Source organism: Thunnus maccoyii, chromosome 14 (genome assembly GCF_910596095.1).
Source record: "Thunnus maccoyii chromosome 14, fThuMac1.1, whole genome shotgun sequence".
In the NCBI taxonomy this organism is placed as follows: Eukaryota; Metazoa; Chordata; class Actinopteri; order Scombriformes; family Scombridae; genus Thunnus; species Thunnus maccoyii.
In genome coordinates, this window is record NC_056546.1 from 5,102,679 (window position 1) to 5,123,976 (window position 21,298).

The following is a 21,298-nucleotide window of genomic DNA, read 5'->3' on the forward strand; positions in this document are numbered from 1 at the left end:
TGCATTTATTTTTTATACATAAAAGCAATATAGTGTTTTTCATAAAAAAGCATTTTATTGTTCAAATAAAGCATTTGTTGCCAGAAAAGCATTTTATTATTGACAGAGCAGAGCATTAGACCCATTCAATCATTTCCATTTATCCATGTAAAATATGAAATACATAAATTCATGATAGCAGACGCAAAGTCAAACAAAGTGACGACAACTGAGTTAGAAAAAGCAATGCATGATTATTTTCCTACCCTCATAATGTGTTTATGGTTTATGTAGGTAATGTGTTACTTTATTAAACTACAACATTAAATGCTGTAATAGTTTTACCATATTCTGACATGTTTGTGTCAAAATTTTCAAATGGTGGAAAAGAAATCTATTTTGTCTGAAGGTTTTGACAGGTTTTAAGCAAATTAATACTAAAGTTGAAACACACACACGCAGACACACACACAGGGCAGCAGCAGGACCAGTTAGACCAGAGTTACAGCGCCCTCGTCTGGTGACTCATCGATGCTTGAACTGGCCATGTCCCATGAGGGGAGCGAGGACCCATGAATATGCAAATTGAAAACAACAACCCATTGATCTTTACTGGAATTCCAACTCAGCAGCTTATATTCTTTTAAAACATGTCAATACCTACTGAACTTCCTGTGTGTGCTGAAGCTAAAGGACAGGTTCAACCTAACAGTGACATCACACATGCAACTCAAGCATTTCAAGGATGGAGAAGCTCTTCCTCTCCAGGGGAAGAACGTGAAAAAGGTGCTCTGGTGACAAGTTCTGCACAAATAACAATCTGTATAGTCAAAGTTATACCTCCAAGAGGAGTTACAGAGCAACGCATTTCAACTAAAAAGGTGCAGAACATCTACAATTTAAGAATAGTATATAAAAAAAAAACTTATCCATTACTTTTCCACCTGACCTGGTTTCTCAGTTGTCTTGTTTTCAGCCTCTTCCTCACTGTCTCCAACTACTCACTCTGCTCTTTCTCTATGTTTCTCTTTCTCCTCCGCTGGCATGACTACACAAGCGGCTCCGACTTCTTTAACGTCCCCTAAATAACAGAAACAAGCATCATGCTTTCCATTATTTACTATGGTGTTGTTCTTTCCCTAAGAAAAACCTTGGAAAAGCATACACAATATCAGTCAGACTACCAACTCAACTGAACACGTAACACATAACCTAAAGCACGTTACAAGACACAATCAATGTTCGAAATGTGAACAAATGTGGAGCCTCAACACCAAAAGTTAAAAATAATGATGAAGACGTGTTTTTATTCTCTTGTTGGTTGACTCATCTCTTGCTACAGGGACTACCACATTGTAACCACTGGAGTAAAACAGTGACGTTGCTCGGCAGCTGACTTTGCAAGATAACGAGAGAATCCATCATCCCAGGCTTTAAGTTATATGTTTGTGTGGTTTGGAACAGTCGGCATCCTTTGCCTACAGGTATTTTTTTAAAGCCCTATTCCAAACAAAAAGGTCAAAGGACGAGGTTCTGCGTAACAGACCATCTGGTGAGTCAGGTTAGTAAAACAGCTCTATATTCCGATATACAGTAGATCCTTTTACAGCAGCCGTGTTGATGTGTCATAGCAGAGTAAACACAGGTGTCACTAATAACATTAATTATGGTTCCATTTCATTTAGTTTATGGATTAAGCAAAAAGCTCAACTTCAACAGACAATGATCTTAAAGAATGTACCTATGTGAATATACTTCATACTGATAAAGTAAAATAAATCACTAATTGGGTCTCTAAACACACAACAAGTTCATCTAAAAAACAGCTAAACAAAAGTAAAAAGAAACCACAAAAATGGAGAAGAAACAGAATTAAGTATCAAATAATCACAAAACAATGACATATTAAACAAAAAGGCTGGAGAGTTGAAGTGTTAAGACTATTTTTAAAATGTTCCATGTCGGCTTTATACATAGGATATATATGCAGTATATTTTTATAACTGGCACTTTTCATTACAACAGAGACTCTTCCTGCCCAAAACAATAAAACCCATAAAAACCTATTGGGTTACAATAAGCCGACTATCCAAATATGCAATGGAGAATTATGTAGATGTTCATTCTACTTGTTATTTTTGTTGCTGCTGGTTGCTGTACAAACGTCACAGAGGGCATCACTCTGTCCTCTGTAGACAGCATGTGGAGCTTAATAAAGGTTGTTATGTGGGTTAGTGGGCCTATTTTGGCAGCAGAGCTAAAGGTAAAGTCTACTAAATAGATTGGCTATGATCCATACAAAATCCCACATCATTAATCCCACTAGTATTAAATGTGCTTTATTGCCAAATGTAGTAAAATTGTAATTTTTGTCATGTTTTATAAAAACTGTGGTCCCTGATAAAAAAAAATGTTATAAACTGTCTGAGTTTTATCTAATTAAAGTCTCTCCTAGCAGGGATTATTTTTATCATGATAAGCAGTACATGACGGAGCACACCTTTGTTCTCCAGGTGCTCTCTTGACACATTTCTGGGTGTCTGCTCTCTCGTGTTACGTGTCATGTTTGACACCTGGTTCAAGAGTTGAGAGTTAAAGTTTATGGTTGTATGAAAATCTGTCAAAATGTCTTCACAGCTCATGTACAAGACACAGAAAGCCCTATTCCCCAATACCCCATCTACATCCATTTTACTTTGTTACCTTTGGGTGTCCAGCTGTTTTGGAGTCCAGCAGCCACTGCAGCAGAAACCATGAGGGAAGATATCAGTTGTCATAAAATGACGACAGGATGGCAGTTTTGTCTTTCGGGATTTGAGACATCTGTGACCACATACAAATCAGATAGTTGGTAGTTCTTCACAAGTAAAGGAGACACTGGACTATACACTGCATTTTTGCTGTGTGTAGTCCATTGGATGCATGTGATCACTTCATGTCTTTGTGTTGTTTGTGTTTACTTTGCATTCTAAAAGGTTAAATCAACCTAAATAATTAAAAAAGCAATCTAAACTATAACAGAACCACCAATTCTTGCATAAAGGTTTTTGCATGTATTGGCAGTTAGTTAAGTGATTGATCTCTACTTTTCAGAATAATGTCTTTTATGATAAACCTGCTTCTTATCTTCTCAAGTATGTCTGCTTTTAACTCAGTTAATGACTTTATGACCATATTTCAAATGGTGATGGCCAAGCCTATAGTGAGGAGGAAGAGAGATTTGTTAAAATAAGGCATCTGACCAGGTTGTTCTCCATAGTCTAGGTTCATGTTTACAAGTCTAGGAGGATGTTCTAGACTGTACTGCAACATCATCCTATGCATGTTATTTTTAGCAGCGTTCTCAGTGGCTTGATAATGTTCCTCAGGAAGGTTTAAGGGTGGAAATGCCACAATTATGAGGGTCATGTAGTGTTAGTGATGGTGTTAGATCTCTGCTAGTCTCACAAGACAAGCCTCAAGTCATCAAGCATCCAGCTTTACAAAGCAAAGCATATCTCACAACATCCACCAATTTAAATATATAGAGCCATAAGCAAGAATTAAAGCAGCCTACAAAAAACTGTCTGGGTTGTCTTATTTTACAGATTGTGTGTTAAAAGGCACATCAGAGACCCAAATGTATGTGTACAAACACTGAAAAGTTTTTCATATGTCCATAATATGTCCTTAAAATCCTTGAAATGGCAACTACTCCTCCTTCATTAAAAATCCAGAATCTGTGAATATGCAAATATTAATTTCAGGAGTTTTCCTGCTGGATACGATGTCTCCTCCTACTTCACTGTAAAGTCTGATCTCAGTGTTTGTGCACTGGAGGCTTCAAGTTTCCACACCACACTTGTGTAAGGTGCATACCGGACCGTGAACAGGTTCCAAACTAGTTGTGATGCCATAAATCATGCTCGTAGACCCAAACACTTAAAATCAGATTTTCAATGCGCACAGAGAAACTTTTCCACCTTCAGCAGATGAATGTGAAAACAAACTCTGCACATACATCATTCTGCACAGAGACGAGAACAACATCCAACCGCAGGAAGAAGAAAAACATGTTTTTAAGTGAAAGACTTTAAGCTTTTAGATACAAAACCACAGCAAACCAACTCAACAATGGTTTTTTTTTTTTATTGTTTCCTCATTTGAATGTTAAAGCTGTGCAGAACGATGATGTGTATGTGCAGGTTTGACAGTATGAAGGCTGTTTTCAAATGCTGTTCATCTCGTCTCCCAGCATGCCTGCTGTCAGGTGTTCCTTCCACTGTCAACCTGACGCTTCAAGTTCCCAGTTAATAGTCCAGTTTCTCTGTGATTTCACATACTGGACATATCATGATTATTATGCACATTTACACGTTATTATTGGTCCTTTAAATGTTTGCAATTTTGTCAGTGTTGATGAAGATTTGACAAAACTTTTTTTTTAAGAAGAAAATGCATTTATTTATTTATTTTCACATAAAAGTAATATCATGTCTGATGACACGCACAAAACATTTACTCTCTCTGACAAAAACAGAACAGTAGTCTCATACATTGAAGGCAAATTTTAATGTTTCCAGGCAAAATATATAAGTGTTCATGATACCAAAGGCAAAGTGAAAACTGAGTTGAATCAAAAACTCCAGTTAGAAAGAGTTTATGGATGATTATTATTATATCCCAGCAGTCAAACACACACACACAGCAGTGTTTCCTGGTTTCATTTTGGTTGTATGTTCGTCCTGCCATGAGCTTGAATATAATGTCATCATGTGTTAAGCTTATTAAGGTGATGTGTGTTACTTTATTATTTTTAAATGGTTTAATATTCCTGCCAGATTGTGAGATGTTTGTCTCAAAAGTTTCAGATGGTGGACATATTTATTTTCAGGAAAAATAATGTCTGGAAGTTTTGACGTGTTTTTAGATAATTAGTGTTTTAGTGGAAGCACTGACACTCTTTTACTCACACATTCACACTCATACACACACTCAGGTCCTGTTCACCACGGCTGCACTTCTTTATCAGAGACAAACTTCCCATGAGGCTCTGTGGCTCCAGGCGGCAGCAGGGCCAAGTAGACCGGAGTTATAGCGCCCTCGTCTGGTGACTTGGTAGCTTTTGGACCGGCCATGTCAGTGCGCACCCAGCCTGGACAGCAGGCATTCAGCAAGATCTGTAAAAAAAATAATAATACATGTAAGAAGACGTGAGGAGGAAGCCATTGTACACAGCATATTATAAATAAAGTCTTTTTTAACAGTGTTTATACATCTTTTAAAATTGTTGTTACAAGCTAGTTTGCTAAACGAAGCGGACGCTAAGAGATGGTTCTTGTTTGTAGTTTGATTATCAGCAGTTATATTTTAGCAGTTCTTCAGAAGAGGGGACAAGTGTGCCCACAGGTGCAAGACAAATAATATTTCATTGCAGGATACAAAGGAGTGTTAAACTCCTAATAAATAATTTTATCTTTTTTGAGGCAACGTTTCGGTCTGTGAGCCTGAGAGGCCTGAAGAAGATCTGACAGATCGAAACATTTCCTAAAAAAGAGAATAAATATATTTTAGCAGTTACCTGATCATTTGGTCTCTTCTCAGACAGACGGCGAGCCAGGATCATGGACAGAGCCTAAAGACACAAACACATGTACAGTAATTATAATAATCTTTGGGCCCCTTGTTTAAACAGAGTGTAGAGGTCAATAAAATATAGATCTGTCTAATTCAACTTTCTTTGACTTTTTCTGCATTTTTACACATTTTACAACCTGCAAACTCATCTAAACAGACAACTGAATAAAGACAGGGAGACAGCTCTGTCAGTTATACCGTCAGTCCAGTCTTGGACACTCCGTACGCTGTCTCGGGCCAGCCGCCCTGCTTGTGTTCATCTTTCTTAGTCTGGTCCACGAATCGCTGCATCAGTCCCACCAGCTCCTCCTCTGTGATGTCCTTGCTGCGGAAACGCTGCTGGAGAGCTGGGCTGCAATTGTTCAACGTACGGGAGCCGACAAAGCTGGAAACGTTCACCACACGACCTAAAACACACATAAAGAGGTCTAAAGCTGCTCATTGTTCACCAAACCCCTGCACATGCTCTGCACAACAAAGACACAGAGACATCAGGTACACAGACAGTAGATGTGGTCCAGCTCTGTGTTTGTACCTCCAGCTTTAACGATCGGCAGGAAGTGAGTCAACATGTCTCTGGTGGCGAAGAAGTTTGTCTTGAGGGTGACCTCCGCCTGGACCGCAAATGGAGTCGTGTCTGCCACTAGACACGGAGAGAGAAAGAGTTGGCATGATGTCATTATCACCTCCTTGTTGATACTCTCCTTCAGCCCTCTGCTGTTTTCTGTCTTAACGAGTCAGTCGATTAAAAAGGGAACAAGTGAAAGCATCCTGGTGTGTTCAAATACACCCTCAAACTCAAATATATAACATATAATTAAGTGCACTGATTGGCTGCACCACTGATGCTTTTCATGCAGAGCGCCTGCTGAGATGCATCAAGTTAAGTGCTTCCAATTTAACAGTTTAACCAATTATTTGTTTTTAATCCTGTGATGAATCTGCTTCTCAAAAGACAGTTGTGGCTGCAGGAAAAGAGTTAAAATGGTTTCAGAGTACAGTTGAGCAGTTTTCTATCAAATTTATAATTTTTATTTGTCATAAAATAATAAAAACTATTTTCTTTTATAAGGCACGTTATTAAAATAATAGCCAGAATAATGCAGCTCTAGTAATACTATTAATAATTATGGTTTAAGTGATACTATTATGCGTTTTGAGTGCCAATGCTGGTTCTTTCAAAGACTGAAGGTCACAGGACTGAAGAATGTGTGTGTCAGTATTCAGTATGTCTGAGAAGAACTCACAGTAGTGATGATAACATGTTTTTACACACAGTACTCGTGTGGATCGATACAGCAGATGAATCCTACCTTTGAACGCTATCCCGGCGTTATTGACGAGGACGTCCACTCCTCCATACTTGTCTTTGAAGAAAGCAGCAGCGGTGATGATGCTGTTCAGGTCGTTGATGTCCAGCTGGTGAAACATGGCCTTCAGTCCCTCTGAGTCCAGAGACTTTACAGCTTCCTGACCACGACCACTGCGAACACGTCATCACTTTAATTTATACCAGAAACACATCCGCTGGTGTCACATGTTAAATTTGACCTGGTGGGTTTACAGTTACAGTTACGGTATTTTCCCTTCCTCACTACTCTTTCATACATGTATAATTATATTTCTACATTTTCCAAAAGAAATCTATCATTTTGTGCATCTTTATTTTAGATCTTCAGCTGTACACGACACAACTATGCGCACACATTAAAAATGACCCTTGATGTTATCTTAATCTACACCATAATAAATTGATCAACAAGGAAACAATATTAGTGTACAATATTAGTGTAATAATTGGTTCTTTTCACAAGTCAAATTTCATAACAAAACAGGTTTACAGCCGCACAAACTGTTAGAAAGGTAAAGTTTGACAGAAAATAGAGATAAACTCTAGAGCTGCAACGATAGTCAATTAATGGATTGACAGAAAATTAATCACCGACTGTCTTAATAATCATTTTGACTTGTTTCAGCCTCTTAGATGTGAATATTTTTTGGTTTCTTGAGTCTTTTATGACAGTAAACTGAATATCTTTAGGTTATGGACTGTTCAAACCACTGATCAAACGACTAATCGATTAATCATGGAAATATTTGAGATTAATCAATAATGAAAATAATTGTTAGTTGCAGCTCTAATAAGCTGGTCCAGGTGTTACCAGGTGAGTTACCTACACGTCTCTGGCGGTCAGGTAAACGTCTCCTTGGAACTGCTTGCAGAGGGCTCGGACGATGGCCAGACCGATGCCCTTGTTACTGCCCGTTACCACGGCAACCTTGGTAGACATGTCTGTCCACAGAGAGATATCAGTGTATGAACTTGCATATTAAATAGTCATTAAAAGTTGCAAAATAACTCTAAAAGCAGTAACTACACATAAACACGCAGCTCTAAATCCCGTTAAGCCAGTTATGTTTAAAGCCCGTCAGGATAATCTCTGAGTCAGAATCAGCCATGTGGAAGAGCTGATTGAAAGATAAAATTTGCTGAGTCATGGTGACATTTGGGGAAAGAGAACTGAGAGCAGCGATGAATCCCGATATAATGGTGTAATAATGGAGAAAACTGGACGAAAGTAACAAATTATTGCTGAACTAGCATGGATCATAAAAACAGGAACTTTCTACCTCTGATAATTTAGTAAATCTTATGTAAACGTAATTTTAATTTAATTTATTAAATGTTATTCTCAGTGGGTCTAAAACTAACAGCATATTCACGGTTTCAACTTTAAAATGACATTTTAATCATATAAAGAAAAAGAAGGAGCAGAAAGTGCACAGTCACGCTTCCAGCTCTGGACGGTGACCTTTGATCCCTAAAGCACACTTCAGATGTGAACTGGTTTTACTGGGATTATTTATGCAAGATGACTGTAAACAGGGTGTGCCAGGGTGTGCAGGGTATGTCAAGCAAAGCAAAACACTATAATAGCAGGAGTGAAACTGCCTAGGTCATCATGATTTTGACACAGCTCACAGATATCAGATCATTGTTTCATGTTACACAACACTGACTGACTCACATGCGCATTTTTAGGTTAGTAGACCAAAGTTTCGATCAGTGTAGAAACTATAACGCTCAGTTTCATTAAAGCAAGATGCTAAACGACTGTGGCTTAGAGGTGAAGTGAGGCTTCTTACTTTAGACTGGTCTCCTGGTGTTGGTTGAAGCTGCGCGGGTGAAGCTGCAAAGCAAAATGGGAGAAAAAGAGGAGGAAAGCTGGAGAGAGTTTTGCGCAGCATCAGTGCGCATACCCGGAAAAACAAGCTAACCACGTGGTTTAAAACCTGCCAAACAGAACCGCCGTGCAGCATGAGTACTTGATATAGATGAGAACACTGTTTAGGTATAGTATTTGCAGTTTAACTCTGTTACATATATAGTTTAACTACGTTAATTAATGCACGTTTTTCTTTGTTGCAGCTCTCATTGCGGTGTTTTACGGTAATGTTTTGGTATAAGGAGACAGGGATTGGTTGTTATTCCAGTAAAGGTCCAACAACAGGGCATGTTTAAACTCGTTATTTACAACGAACTTTATCTATATTTAAATTCTTCCTCCACACAGAAGTATGTTTTTCTTCTTGTTCCTTCAGTTGGATGTCTGAGCTTCTCTGTGCAGAATGATGTTTGTTTTCACATTCATCTGCTGAAGGAGGAAAGTTTCTCTGTGTTCACCTTAAATCTCAGTTTGACACGTTTACCTACAAGCATGATTTATGACATCACAACTAGTTTGGAGCCGATTGTGGTCCAGTGCGCAGCTTACACAAGTGTGATGAAGAAACCTGAAGCCTCCAGTGCAAAAACACTGAGAATAAACTTTACAGTGAAGTATTTTGCATCCAGCAGTTAAAGTTTTGAAAGAGATGAAGGAGAAGGAGATAAGAATGTCTGGGATAAATAAACTTTTTTTTGTGGAACTCCAGATCAGACAAATTATTAATCAGAGCAGAGGAAGAAATATTTAAATAATTTACTGTAAGTTTTAAGCTTCATGACTATGTTTGTGCTACTAAAATCATACAATGAATATATGGGAATATATATAAAAAACATTTGTTATCATTTGTAGTGTCAGTGGAGGGTAGGATCCTTCTTATACAGGAGAGGATTGTAGCTTTGGTGATATTTACAGTTATTCTGTTTGGGAATTCGTGCACTCAAATTATGAGTTATTATTGTGCACAACTCCAACATGAAATTATTTGTCCAGCGACATAACTCATATTTGAATAGGTATAATAATAGGGAAATAGTCCTCCTTGTTGGCTACGCAAGAGAGGTCAATTATAATAACGATTTTTATTCATCTTAATTATGACTTTGTGGGGATATAAGGTCTTTTAAGGTTAAATGACTGAAAGAAAACACAAATAAGTCCACTTTAATTGCATACACATGTATTACTTATACTACAGATACAAGTAATAAGCTGTAATAAGTACTACTGTATGTATATCCATCATGATTATTATGCATATTTACATTATTATTGGTCCAGTAAATGTTTGTAATTTTGTCAGTGTTGATTAACATTTGGCAATTTTTTTAATGCATTTATTTATTAATTTTACATAAAAGCAATATCATTTCTGATGACACGAACACACACAAAATATTTTATTCTCTTTGACAAAAACAGAACAGTAGTCTCATACATTGAAGGCAAATTTTTTTATTTTTCCAAGCAAAATATAAAAGTGTTCATGATACCAAAGACAAAGTGAAAACTGAGTTGAATCAAAAACTCCAGCAGTTATAAAGAGTTTATGCATGATTATTATTATATCCCAGCAGTCAAACACACACACACACACACTGTAACTGGTATAATTTTGGTTTTATGTTTGTCATATTTTGGTTTCAGTGCTAAAGTCCAGCCATGAACTTGAATATAATGTCATTATGTGTTAGGTTTGATGAGTTTTCAGATAATTAGTGTTGAAGTAGAAACACTGACACTCTTTTACTCACACACATACACACACATACACACACTCAGGTCCCGTTCACCACGGCTGCACTTCTTTATCAGAGACAAACTTTCCATGAGGCTCTGTGGCTCCAGGTGGCAGCAGGGCCAGGTAGACCGGAGTTATAGCGCCCTCGTCTGGTGACTTGGAGGCTTTTGGACCGGCCATGTCAGTGCGCACCCAGCCTGGACAGCAGGCATTCAGCAAGATCTGTAAAAAATAATAATACATGTAAGAAGACGTGAGGAGGAAGCCATTATGAAGCCATTGTACACAGCATATTATGAATAAAGTCTCATTTAACATTGTTTATACATATTTTAAAATTGTTGTAACAAGCTAGTTTGCTAAACGAAGCGGACGCTAAGAGATGGTTCTTGTTTGTAGTTTGAAACATTTCCTGAAAAAAGAGAATAAATATATTTTAGCAATTACCTGATCATTTGGTCTCTTCTCAGACAGACGGCGAGCCAGGATCATGGACAGAGCCTAAAGACACAAACACATGTACAGTAATTATAATAATCTTTGGGCCCCTTGTTTAAACAGAGTGTAGAGGTCAATAAAATATAAATCTGTCTAATTCAACTTTCTCTGACTTTTTCTGCATTTTTACACATGTTACGACCTGCAAACTCATCTAAATAGACAACTGAATAAAAACAGGGAGACAGCTCTGTCGGTTATACCGTCAGTCCAGTCTTGGACACTCCGTATGCTGTCTCAGGCCAGCCGCCCTGCTTGTGTTCATCTTTCTTAGTCTGGTCCACGAATTGCTGCATCAATCCCACCAGCTCCTCCTCTGTGATGTCCTCGCTGCGGAAACGCTGCTGGAGGGCCGCGCTGCACTGGTTCAACGTACGGGAGCCGACAAAGCTGGAAACGTTCACCACACGACCTAAAACATACACAAAGAGGTCTGAAGCTGCTCATATATCACCAAACCCCTGCACATCCATCAGTTTCTCCCACTACATGACAGGAAAATTCCTCACTATCTGGAAATGTTAAATGTGAGTGTTATCATGTCTCAGTGCTGCTAATGGTTTCATGAAAACTAAAAAAAAGGAAAGAAATCCATTTGGTGTCATTTTCTAATGAACATTATAATTAGAGCTGCAACAATTAGTTGATTAATTGATTAGTTGGCAACTATTAAATTAATTGCCAAATGTCTTTATTTTTAAGAGGAAACTATCCAAATTCTCTGATTCCAGCTTCTCAAATGTGAATTTTCTGGTTTCTTTAGTTCTCTACGACAGTAAACTGAATATCTTTGGATTGTGGACAAAACAAGATATTTGAGGACGTCATCTTGGGTTCTGGGAAACACTGACCAACATTTCATAGACCAAACACATAATTCATAAATCAACTTTGGTGAGATGATGAGCCATTTAAATGTGAAAGGCAGCAAGGACAGATAGGTTTTGAAGACTTACATGATCATACTTTATAAACAAGTAACTTTTAATCCACCTTTGAGGTAGGTAGGCTATTATTTCAAACATTTTTGTAAACTTTTTCTGAATAAAGACATGCAACAGAAAAACAGGCTGTGCTCTGCACAACAAAGACATCAGGTACACAGACAGTAGATGTGGTCCAGTTCCGTGTTTGTACCTCCAGCTTTAACGATCGGCAGGAAGTGAGTCAACATGTCTCTGGTAGCGAAGAAGTTTGTCTTGAGGGTGACCTCTGCCTGGACCGCAAATGGAGCTGTGTCTGCCGCTAGAGAAGGAGAGAGAAAGAGTGGACATGATGTCACTGTCATCTCCTTATTGATACTCTCCTTCAGCCCTCTGTTGTTTTCAGTCTTGATGAGTCAGTCGATTAAAAAGGGAGCAAGTGAAAGCATCCTGGTGTGTTCAAATAGGCTACATCCTCAAACTCAAATATGTAATATATAATTAAGTGCACTGATTGGCTGCACCACTGATGCCTTTCATGCAGAGCGCCTGCTGAGATGCATCAAGTTAAGCACTTCCATTTAACAGTTTGACCAATCGTAGACATTTTTGTTTTTAATCCTGTGATGAATCTGCTTCTCAAAAGACAGTTGTGACTGCAGGCTCACTGGCGCAGGAATAAGAGAGACAAGGAGACTTTTTGTACCTCCATTTTTAGGTGTCATTGTACTAAAATGGTAACGTCTAAACCAAGGATTACGGTCACAGCGATAATGTCTAAGCCTACTCTTACATATTGGACCTTTAAATCCAACATAATCACAACACAGAGGTCCGTGAGAAGCCTAAATCTAGCATAATTGTGGGAGCGGAAATGAGGATCGTGCAAGTGCGCCCATTTCCTCAACGACTGAGATTTTATAAAAGGGAACGATGCGCACGCACAGCTTTATCTTAATCTGACGAGAAGAATGAGTCTGCATATTTCTGGAGTTGTATGCATCTGGCCCCAGGCTTCTGCAGAATAACCACACACACCTCTACACACATCAGACTAGTCGGTTATAGTCTAACTCGACATTCAACCTTTTTCTGAATGACACGTCGGGTTAGCAGGACCGATCAACCTCTTTTACAATTTTCTTTTCAGCAAAAGTAGCGTCTAGTGTTTTATCCTTGAGACACATTGCAGTGCAAACAGCTGTTGTGTAACATTAATTACTAAATTATGTGACCATTTACGATTTGATGACATTTTTAATTGTGAAAAAGCAATAAAACTATTTTCCTTTTCTAAGACACATTATTAAAAAAATAAATGTCATTGTCATTTTAGCCATAATAATGCAGCTCTAGTAGTACTATTAATAATTATGGTTCAAGTGATACTATTATGCATTTTGAAGGCCAGTATTTTAGTATTTTCAAAGACTGAAGGTCGATGATTACGTGTTTTTACACACAGTACTTGTGCGGATCGATACAGCAGATGAATCCTACCTTTGAACGCTATCCCGGCGTTATTGACGAGGACGTCCACTCCTCCATACTTGTCTTTGAAGAAAGCAGCAGCGGTGATGATGCTGTTCAGGTCGTTGATGTCCAGCTGGTGAAACATGGCCTTCAGTCCCTCTGAGGCCAGAGACTGAACAGCTTCCTGACCACGACCACTGTTATTTATTTATAAGTTAGTTAGTGTCTATAATTCCTTTAGTCAAAGATCATTTTCTTCTTCAGGAGACAATAAAAGCAACCTTGACCTTGATGTTATCTCAATCTACACCATAATAAACTGGTCGACAAAGAAACAAAAATAATACTTAAACTTGCAATATTAGTGTAATAATTGGTCCTTTTCACAAGTCAAATCTCATAACAAAACAGGTTTACAGCTACTTTTATAAAAAGAAATACAGCCGGACAAACTGTTAGAAAGGTGAGATTTGTCAGAAAATAGAGATAAACTCTAGTGCTGCAATGATAGTCAAGTAATTGATTGACAGAAAATGAGTCGCCAACTACCTTGACTAATTTTTAAAAGAAAAAAACATTTAAATTCTCTTGTTCCAGCCTCTTAAATGTGACCATGTTTTGGTTCCTTAAGTCTTTTATGATAGTGAACTGAATATCTTTATGTTGTGGACTGTTGGTCAGGTCAAAACAAGACAGAGGAAGTTGTAGATAAGTCTTTGAGAAACAGTGACTGACATTTTGTCGCCGTCTTTTAACATTTTATAGATCAGGAAAACAATCAACAGATTAATCAATAATGAAAATAATTGTTATTTGCAGCCATAATGAGCTCCTATTCAGTGACATTTATGGAAAACTGTGTAATAATATCACAATCGGCCTGGTCCAGGTGTTACCAGGTGAGTTACCTACGCGTCTCTGGCGGTGATGTAAACGTCTCCTTGGAACTGCTTGCAGAGGGCTCGGACGATGGCCAGACCGATGCCCTTGTTACTGCCCGTTACCACGGCAACCTTGGTAGACATGGCTGTTCACAGAGAGACATCAGTGTATGAACTTCCACATTAAATAGTCAGTAAAAGTTGAAAAATAACTCTAAAAGCAGATGATAAAGTTTGTCTCCAAAAAGCATTTTTAGATTAATAGACCAAACTTTTCACAGTTCATTTAAACAAGTTGCTGGATGACTTTAAGTTAGAGATGAAGTGAGGTTTCTTACTTTAGACTGGTCTTCTGGTGTGGATTGAAACCGCGCGGGTGAAGCTGCAGAGCGAAGTGGGAGAAAAAGAGGAAGAGAGCTCAATACATCCATGGGAAAGCCGGAGAGAGTTCTGCGCAGCATCAGCGCGCATACCCGGAAAAACAAGCTCAACACATGGTTTAGAAACCTGCCCAACAGAACCGCCGTGCAGCATGAACACTTGACGTAGATGAGAACACTATTTAGGTATAGTATTTGCTGTTTAACTCTGTTACATACATAGTTTAACTACGTTGATTAATGCACGTTTTTCTTTGGTGCAGCTCTCATTGCGGTGTTTTACGGTAATGTTTTGGTGTAAGGAGACAGTGATTGGTTGTTATTCCAGTAAAGGTCCAATAACGGCATCTTTAAACTCATTATTTACAACGAATTTTATCTATATTTAGATACTCCTCCACACAGAAGTATGTTTTTCTTCTTGTTCCTTACGTTGGATGCCTGAGCTTCTCTGTGCAGAATGATGTTTGTGCAGAGTTTGTTTTCACATTCATCTGCTGAAGGAGGAAAGTTTCTGTGTTCACCTCAAATCTCAGTTTAACACGTTTACCTACAAGCATGATTTATGACATCACAACTAGTTTGGAGCCAACTGTGGTCCAGTACGCAGCTTACACAAGTGTGATGTTGAAACCTGAAGCCTCCAGTGCAAAAACACTGAGAATAAACTTTACAGTGAAATATTTTGCATCCAGCAGTTAAAGTTTCGACAGAGATGAAGGAGAAGGAGATAAGAATGTCTGGGATAAATAAACTTTTTTTGTGCAACTCCAGATCAGTCAAATTATTAATCAGAGCAGAGGAAGAAATATTTAAATGATTTACTATAAGAATATTAAGCTTTATTACTGTTTGTGCTGTCACTTTTTGTATTTAATGGGTTAGCAAGAGAAGACTGAAATCATACAATTTAAATATGGGAACGTATGTAAATAATGATATTTACAGTTATGCTGAAAGTGATCAGAAGATAAACAAGTTGGGAAATTAAATTTAGCTCTATGACATCAGAAAGTCACCAAAAAAAAAAAGATTTGATTTGTACACAAGGACACCCACATATAATAAAAACAAGACTTCGCATTAAAAATGACTTTTAGCATCACTGAGAGAGAGACTTTTTTCTTCTTTCATTCTTATTGTGTGTTTGTTAACCCACCACAAGGTGTCACAGGTCCAGGCGGGGTCATGAGGGGTCATGGCCATCGGGCCGGACGAGCTGCGAGAAAGAGGAGGCAGAAAAGTGAACGCATCGTCCAGTCGGGTACAAACAAGTTTACTCTTATACTGTTGCTTTCCAACAATGTGTCACTACTGTGAGCTGTTTGAGCACAGACAGGTCTCCCTTCTGGTCTCTCCCATCACATGTCTGTCTCTGTTTCCTCAGTCTCTCTGTGTCACCGGCCGCAATATGTGAGGCTGATGAGGTTTCTTCACCAACGCGGATTCACCTCAACGCTGCTGCAGCCGGCCCTCTTTACTGGTACGACTCCGGTGTCCTATTGTACTCAATCTGGAGACCAGCATATTATAACTACATGTAGCTAATTAGATGCTTTGCTCAGAGATAGAATCAGCATCAGGGTCTGAATAAAGTAGAGGTTTTTTTTTAGTGATGTGATGTTCTGATGTACATTCAGCTTTTTTTTATGAAAGCAACAGATTGGCTGGATCATAACTGACAGATACATCTTCTGAACATATGCAGAACAATCTGATCATAGGACTGAAGTATAAAATTCAAAGTTTGTCTTTGTGTTCCTGCTCCTTCTCTGTCCAGACACAGGCAGAGGACTGCAGGCTCTCAAGAGTGTAAAGGTAAGCAAGCTAACAGTCACCAGTGCATTTGATTCAGTAAAGATGAAAAAAGACAAAGTTATACAGTTGTTATACGTGATGCAGGTTATCTAGTAATCTTTTTGAGTGACTTTTGCTTGACTGGTTATTCATTTATTCATTCATTCAACAATTTTATAGCCTTTTTTATGGCTTTGAAGAAAGAGTGAGCTGATAATTGTGCCCATTTCATAAAAACAAAAACCTTGTGAGGAAAAAAAAAGTTTTGTGTATGGTTATCATAGAAGTTTTCAGAGAATCTCAGCTGAAGTTCTTTAGAGATAAATGACTTTTGACTTTGATGAAAAATGGTTGATAGATTTATGAGTTTTCCCCCAGATTTGATCCCTAATGCAATGATCCCTAACCCATAAATTAGTTGACAGTGTTGTGTAAGCAGTGATGCTCTGTGGAAGTGAGATTAACTATAATAAATCTTTCTCTTTGTCTGTCTCTGTTCATCAGCCCGGCCAGCTGTTGATTTCTCTGCCAGAGTCTTGTCTCATCACAACCTCAACAGTTCTGGACAGCTACCTGGGACAGTATATCAAGAGGTAAACACACACACACACACACACACACACTCATGTACAAGTGAAACAATTTAGAACATCAGAATATGCAAATATCAACTTTCACAAAGCCAAATACAGCAGTGGACACAATAACAAACTGTAAAATCTAATGTAATCCATTGCAACAGCCCTGTAATAACACTTCAGTGGCATTGATTCAACTCTCCTTATCTGCAAGGAATGATATAATATATCAAAAGAGTAAAGTCACTAAACTGTCATTATTTGTCTCCACAGCTGGAAGTCCCGCCTCTCTCCCCTGCTGGCGCTCTGTGTCTTCCTGGTGTGTGAGCGGCACAGAGGAGAGGCCTCTGATTGGCTCCCCTACATAGATGAGTTGCCCACCACTTACACCTGCCCGGCTTATTTCTCTGATGACGTCATGGCTGTTCTGCCGACCAGCGTGCGGAGGCAGGCTTTAGAGCAGAGAGAGGCCGTGCGAGATATTCACTCCTCCAATCTGGACTTTTTCAGGTGACAGGTCAAATGCATGAGTTTACCTACAGGAAGCGAACACATCTCACCCCCTCCCCTCACTGAAATGAACGGGGAGTGAACTTTTGACTCAGTCCATGTAGATATCAGTCGCTTCTATTGTTCACATCATTCTTTGCTTTGTGAATAATGTCAACAAAATCACAAGCTGTAATTGGTTTATTCTTCATTCAGATCGCTGCAGCCAATCCTGAGTCAGCCCGTTGCGGAGGTGTTGACATATGAGGCCTTAAGGTATGCACTCACATTCATACACACAGACGTGATTGAGAAAGATAAGCTTTATAACGACAGGTGTGGTTGGGTGAAGTTTTTCCAGTTTAACAGTTTTTGTCAAATACATTTTCAAGGCAGCAGGACTTATATCAGTGGTTCTTTATTTATTTTAATGCAAACACTGTATATACAGTACTGTGCAAAGGTTTTACGCTTTAACAGTAAAATGAGGATGCTTTCAAAAGTAACGCCATGAATATTTTTTATGTATCAACTTAACTTCATACAAAGTTCAGTAAACAGAAGAAACCTAAAGTAAATCAGTATTTGTTGTGAGCAGCTTCGCCTTTAAAACAGCTCCAGTTCTCCTCAGTTACACCTGCTCACAGTTTTTCAGGTACTTGGCAGGTTGGTTGTTCCTGCATCTTGGAGAAGTTGCCACAGTTCTTCTGTGGATTTTGGTGTCTCAGTTGCTTCATGTTAATCCCAGACTGACTCCATGATGTCGAGATCAGGGCTCTGTGGGGGCCAAAATATCTGTTGCAGGACTCCTTGTTCTTCTTGTTGCTGAAGATAGTTCTGTATGACTCTGGCTGGTTGTTTGGGCTCGTTGTCATGCTGCAGAATACATTTGAGACCGATCAGATGCTTCCATGATGGTGTTGCAAAATGGATAAAAATCTAAACACCTTTTGCACAGTACTGTGTATGCTACTTTTTATTGGTAAATTACTGATTTAACAATTCCCTTCAAGGGCTCAAAAAAATGAACATGTTTGAAGACTAGACATTTATTTGGCTGTCCAACAGTCAGATGATGATGATGATGAAGCTGTTACACACTTCCTCCCCTTCCTCCAGGTGGGCATGGTGTAGTATCAACACACGCACTGTCTTCATGTCCCACCCATCCAACAACTTCTTGTCCGGACAAGATGTTTACGCTTTAGCTCCCTTCTTGGACCTGCTCAACCACCGACCTGACGTGCAGGTAAACTAAAGACTGTGATAAACACATAAACACCCATAAAACGGATGTAAATACAGTCTATCAATAGGTGTTTTTACTGATTGTGTATCAAAAACACTTTTTTGGTCTCAGGTAAAAGCAAACTTCAATCACCTGACCAGATGTTATGAAATCGAGAGCGTTTCCGGGACGCTCCGCTACCAGCAGGCCTTCATCAACTACGGTTCCCATGACAACCAGCGGCTGTTGTTAGAGTACGGATTTGTCGCCCCCGGCAACCCGCACAGTGTGGTCTATGTGGACACAGGTAGGAAACTACAGTAGGAAATCCAAAAATACTGCAGCAGCAATATGACAAACCACAAGTGTGCATATTTCTATGTATGTCATGAGTCAATTTGTGAAACGTTTTAATGCATTTCAACTTGATAATAAGGGATTGTTTATTAATCAATATTTTAAATCACATACTTTGCTGTGTATTTCAAACATCATAACAAACTTTTGGTGCAGCCTAAAATAGTCTCGCCTGTAGCGATTATTGAAAGATACAGGTCAGCAGGTTGTTTTAACGTCTCACTCCGGTGCCTCAGATCTGCTCTGTGAGGTTTTAAGAGGAGACAGGAGTCTGGATCAGAAGATCAAGTTCCTCAGAGAGAACAACTTCCTTCAGTAAGACTTCATCATTTTATATTTTAGGAAATTCTTGTCTTTCTGTCTTGCTCAGAGTGGGATGAGAGAATCAGAAATAGGTATAAGAGTGTTTAAACTATTTCATCTTTTTTGTTTGTTTGTTTATCTCTCTTGTTCCAGTATTTATGTTAAAGTAGGCTAAACATCTGCTGCAGCTATCTCCATATTGCACACAGACATGAAATTAAATTAAAATAAATCTAAAATTTGATGCATAAAATCCTTCCAATCTCCCTCCCCCCCTCTCTTCCTCTCTCTCAGTAACCTCACTTTGTCCAGCGAAGGCCCCAGTTGGAGGCTGATGACAGCTCTCAGACTGTTGTCCCTGCCACAAACACTGTAGTAAGACGTCACACACACATACACACACATACACTCCGAATTACACCGTATTAAAGGGAAGATCAACTTACTTATTTGCCTCCTTCAGATTGCTCAGTTTGTGTGCTTTGGCAGCGTATATGTTTTTAAAGGAATCATGGGATGTGTGATTTTCGTAGTCAGCAGTGGAAGGCGGTGTTGCTCGGCCAGGCGGTGAGTGAAGAGAGGGAGCAGTGGAGCCTTCAGACAGCGAAGACTCTGTGTCAGCGACTACTGCAAGACACACACACAGCTCTGGAGAAGGTTTGCACACACACACACTCCGCCACATATCAGACTGTCTTCCCCTGAACAACACACAGTTCTTAAGATTTGTGTGTGTGTGTGTGTGTGTGTGTGTGTGTGTGTGTGTGTGTGTGTGTGTGTAGATTTCCCATCTTCTCCAGCGGTGTGACCAGTCAGTCAGGGAGCAGCTAGACGTGGTGAAGTCATTGCGACAGGAGGAGAGGTGCATCCTGGGAAGCTGTCTCGAGACGATGCAAGGCCCGCAGAGACGATCAGACGACACGTTGTCATGCCAACCGGATGTCGACGCTGTGAGCTGACACGTGATTGGTGCTCTGGTCTGTTGTTGACTGTAATAATAAGCCTGGTTATTGGCTGAACTGGTCGCTGTCCTGCTTGCAAACCAGTCTGGCTGATAAAAGCAGTAGGACGGCCTGATGTCCTGTAACCAGAGGATCACTGGTTTGATTCTAACAGCTATCAGACCAGTACGGTCCAGGTATGATGTGCAACAAAGGTCCCTGGCTGGGATTGAACTGGGGGACGTTGCAGCTATGTGGCAGTAACCATTCAGCTACTGGATTTCACATTATGCAGATTTAAAAGATAAACTTCATCTTGAAACGCTGCCATCATATCATGCACTCAAGCATCACATAAAAAAAATGTTTCATGTTCATTATTTTAAATAGTCAAGTTTTATACCTCTCATATTTTTCAGATCCTGTTTTATTGCGTGGAGGTGTGATTTTTTAATGTGTTTTTATGTAACTTTATGACACTTATTCTTGCTGCTATTTTGCCCAGCTCCCTTTATAAAAGAGATAATGTATCTCAAGAGACTTCCTGGTTAAATAAAATGAAATTCCAGGTATGCAGAAAGAGCATCAGCCTTCTGTTATAAAGGCCATTAGCAAGACAGAACAGCCCTCATTACCAACTGTTTATCACGAGTTAAAAACAAAACGCTGCACTAAAAATAATTGTAAACAAAATATTCTTTTGGTCTTTTGCACTTGTCATGTAGGAGAGAAGTGTGAGTGTGACAGTAAAGAGGAAAACAGCACATTAGAGCAAACAGAGCAGAGAGATTTGGCTGTTATATCTCTTGAGAAGATGATATAAGATCAGTCATTAATGTACTTGGACAAACTGGGATCTGTATTAAAAAAACAGAGCAAACATT

General features: G+C 39.0%; 3 protein-coding genes across 5 annotated transcripts; 1 reads left to right on the forward strand and 2 right to left on the reverse strand.

Annotated features, from left to right (window-relative positions):
- Nucleotides 1-4,454: 4,454 nt before the first annotated feature.
- On the reverse strand, nucleotides 4,455-8,844 carry LOC121911603 (carbonyl reductase [NADPH] 1-like). Of its 2 annotated transcripts, none has more exons than XM_042433233.1 (7): nucleotides 8,743-8,844; nucleotides 7,774-7,892; nucleotides 6,909-7,078; nucleotides 6,131-6,238; nucleotides 5,794-6,002; nucleotides 5,540-5,593; nucleotides 4,455-5,138 (listed from the first exon to the last, which is right to left on the reverse strand). In XM_042433233.1, the coding sequence occupies exons 1-7, from the start codon at nucleotides 8,842-8,844 to the stop codon at nucleotides 4,965-4,967; spliced, it is 936 nt and encodes a 311-aa protein (XP_042289167.1). In that variant the 3' UTR covers nucleotides 4,455-4,964. The 2 variants fall into 2 exon arrangements, with proteins under 2 accessions (XP_042289167.1, XP_042289168.1); XM_042433234.1 differs by having other exon boundaries at nucleotides 7,774-7,888; nucleotides 8,743-8,833.
- A 48-nt stretch (nucleotides 8,845-8,892) lies between these two features.
- Nucleotides 8,893-21,276, forward strand: setd4 (SET domain containing 4). Of its 2 annotated transcripts, none has more exons than XM_042433230.1 (13): nucleotides 8,893-8,948; nucleotides 15,887-15,985; nucleotides 16,109-16,204; nucleotides 16,502-16,539; nucleotides 17,023-17,111; nucleotides 17,370-17,606; nucleotides 17,802-17,861; nucleotides 18,705-18,834; nucleotides 18,946-19,120; nucleotides 19,407-19,485; nucleotides 19,768-19,848; nucleotides 20,007-20,130; nucleotides 20,256-21,276. In XM_042433230.1, the coding sequence occupies exons 2-13, from the start codon at nucleotides 15,910-15,912 to the stop codon at nucleotides 20,430-20,432; spliced, it is 1,362 nt and encodes a 453-aa protein (XP_042289164.1). In that variant the 5' UTR covers nucleotides 8,893-8,948; nucleotides 15,887-15,909; the 3' UTR covers nucleotides 20,433-21,276. The 2 variants fall into 2 exon arrangements, with proteins under 2 accessions (XP_042289164.1, XP_042289163.1); XM_042433229.1 differs by lacking the exon at nucleotides 8,893-8,948 and adding an exon at nucleotides 14,815-14,907.
- Nucleotides 10,477-14,771, reverse strand: LOC121911604 (carbonyl reductase [NADPH] 1-like). The gene is made up of 7 exons (XM_042433235.1): nucleotides 14,680-14,771; nucleotides 14,373-14,487; nucleotides 13,488-13,657; nucleotides 12,202-12,309; nucleotides 11,268-11,476; nucleotides 11,014-11,067; nucleotides 10,477-10,788 (listed from the first exon to the last, which is right to left on the reverse strand). Exons 2-7 carry the CDS (start codon nucleotides 14,483-14,485, stop codon nucleotides 10,615-10,617), a joined length of 828 nt encoding a protein of 275 aa, XP_042289169.1. The 5' UTR covers nucleotides 14,486-14,487; nucleotides 14,680-14,771; the 3' UTR covers nucleotides 10,477-10,614.
- Nucleotides 21,277-21,298: the final 22 nt, after the last annotated feature.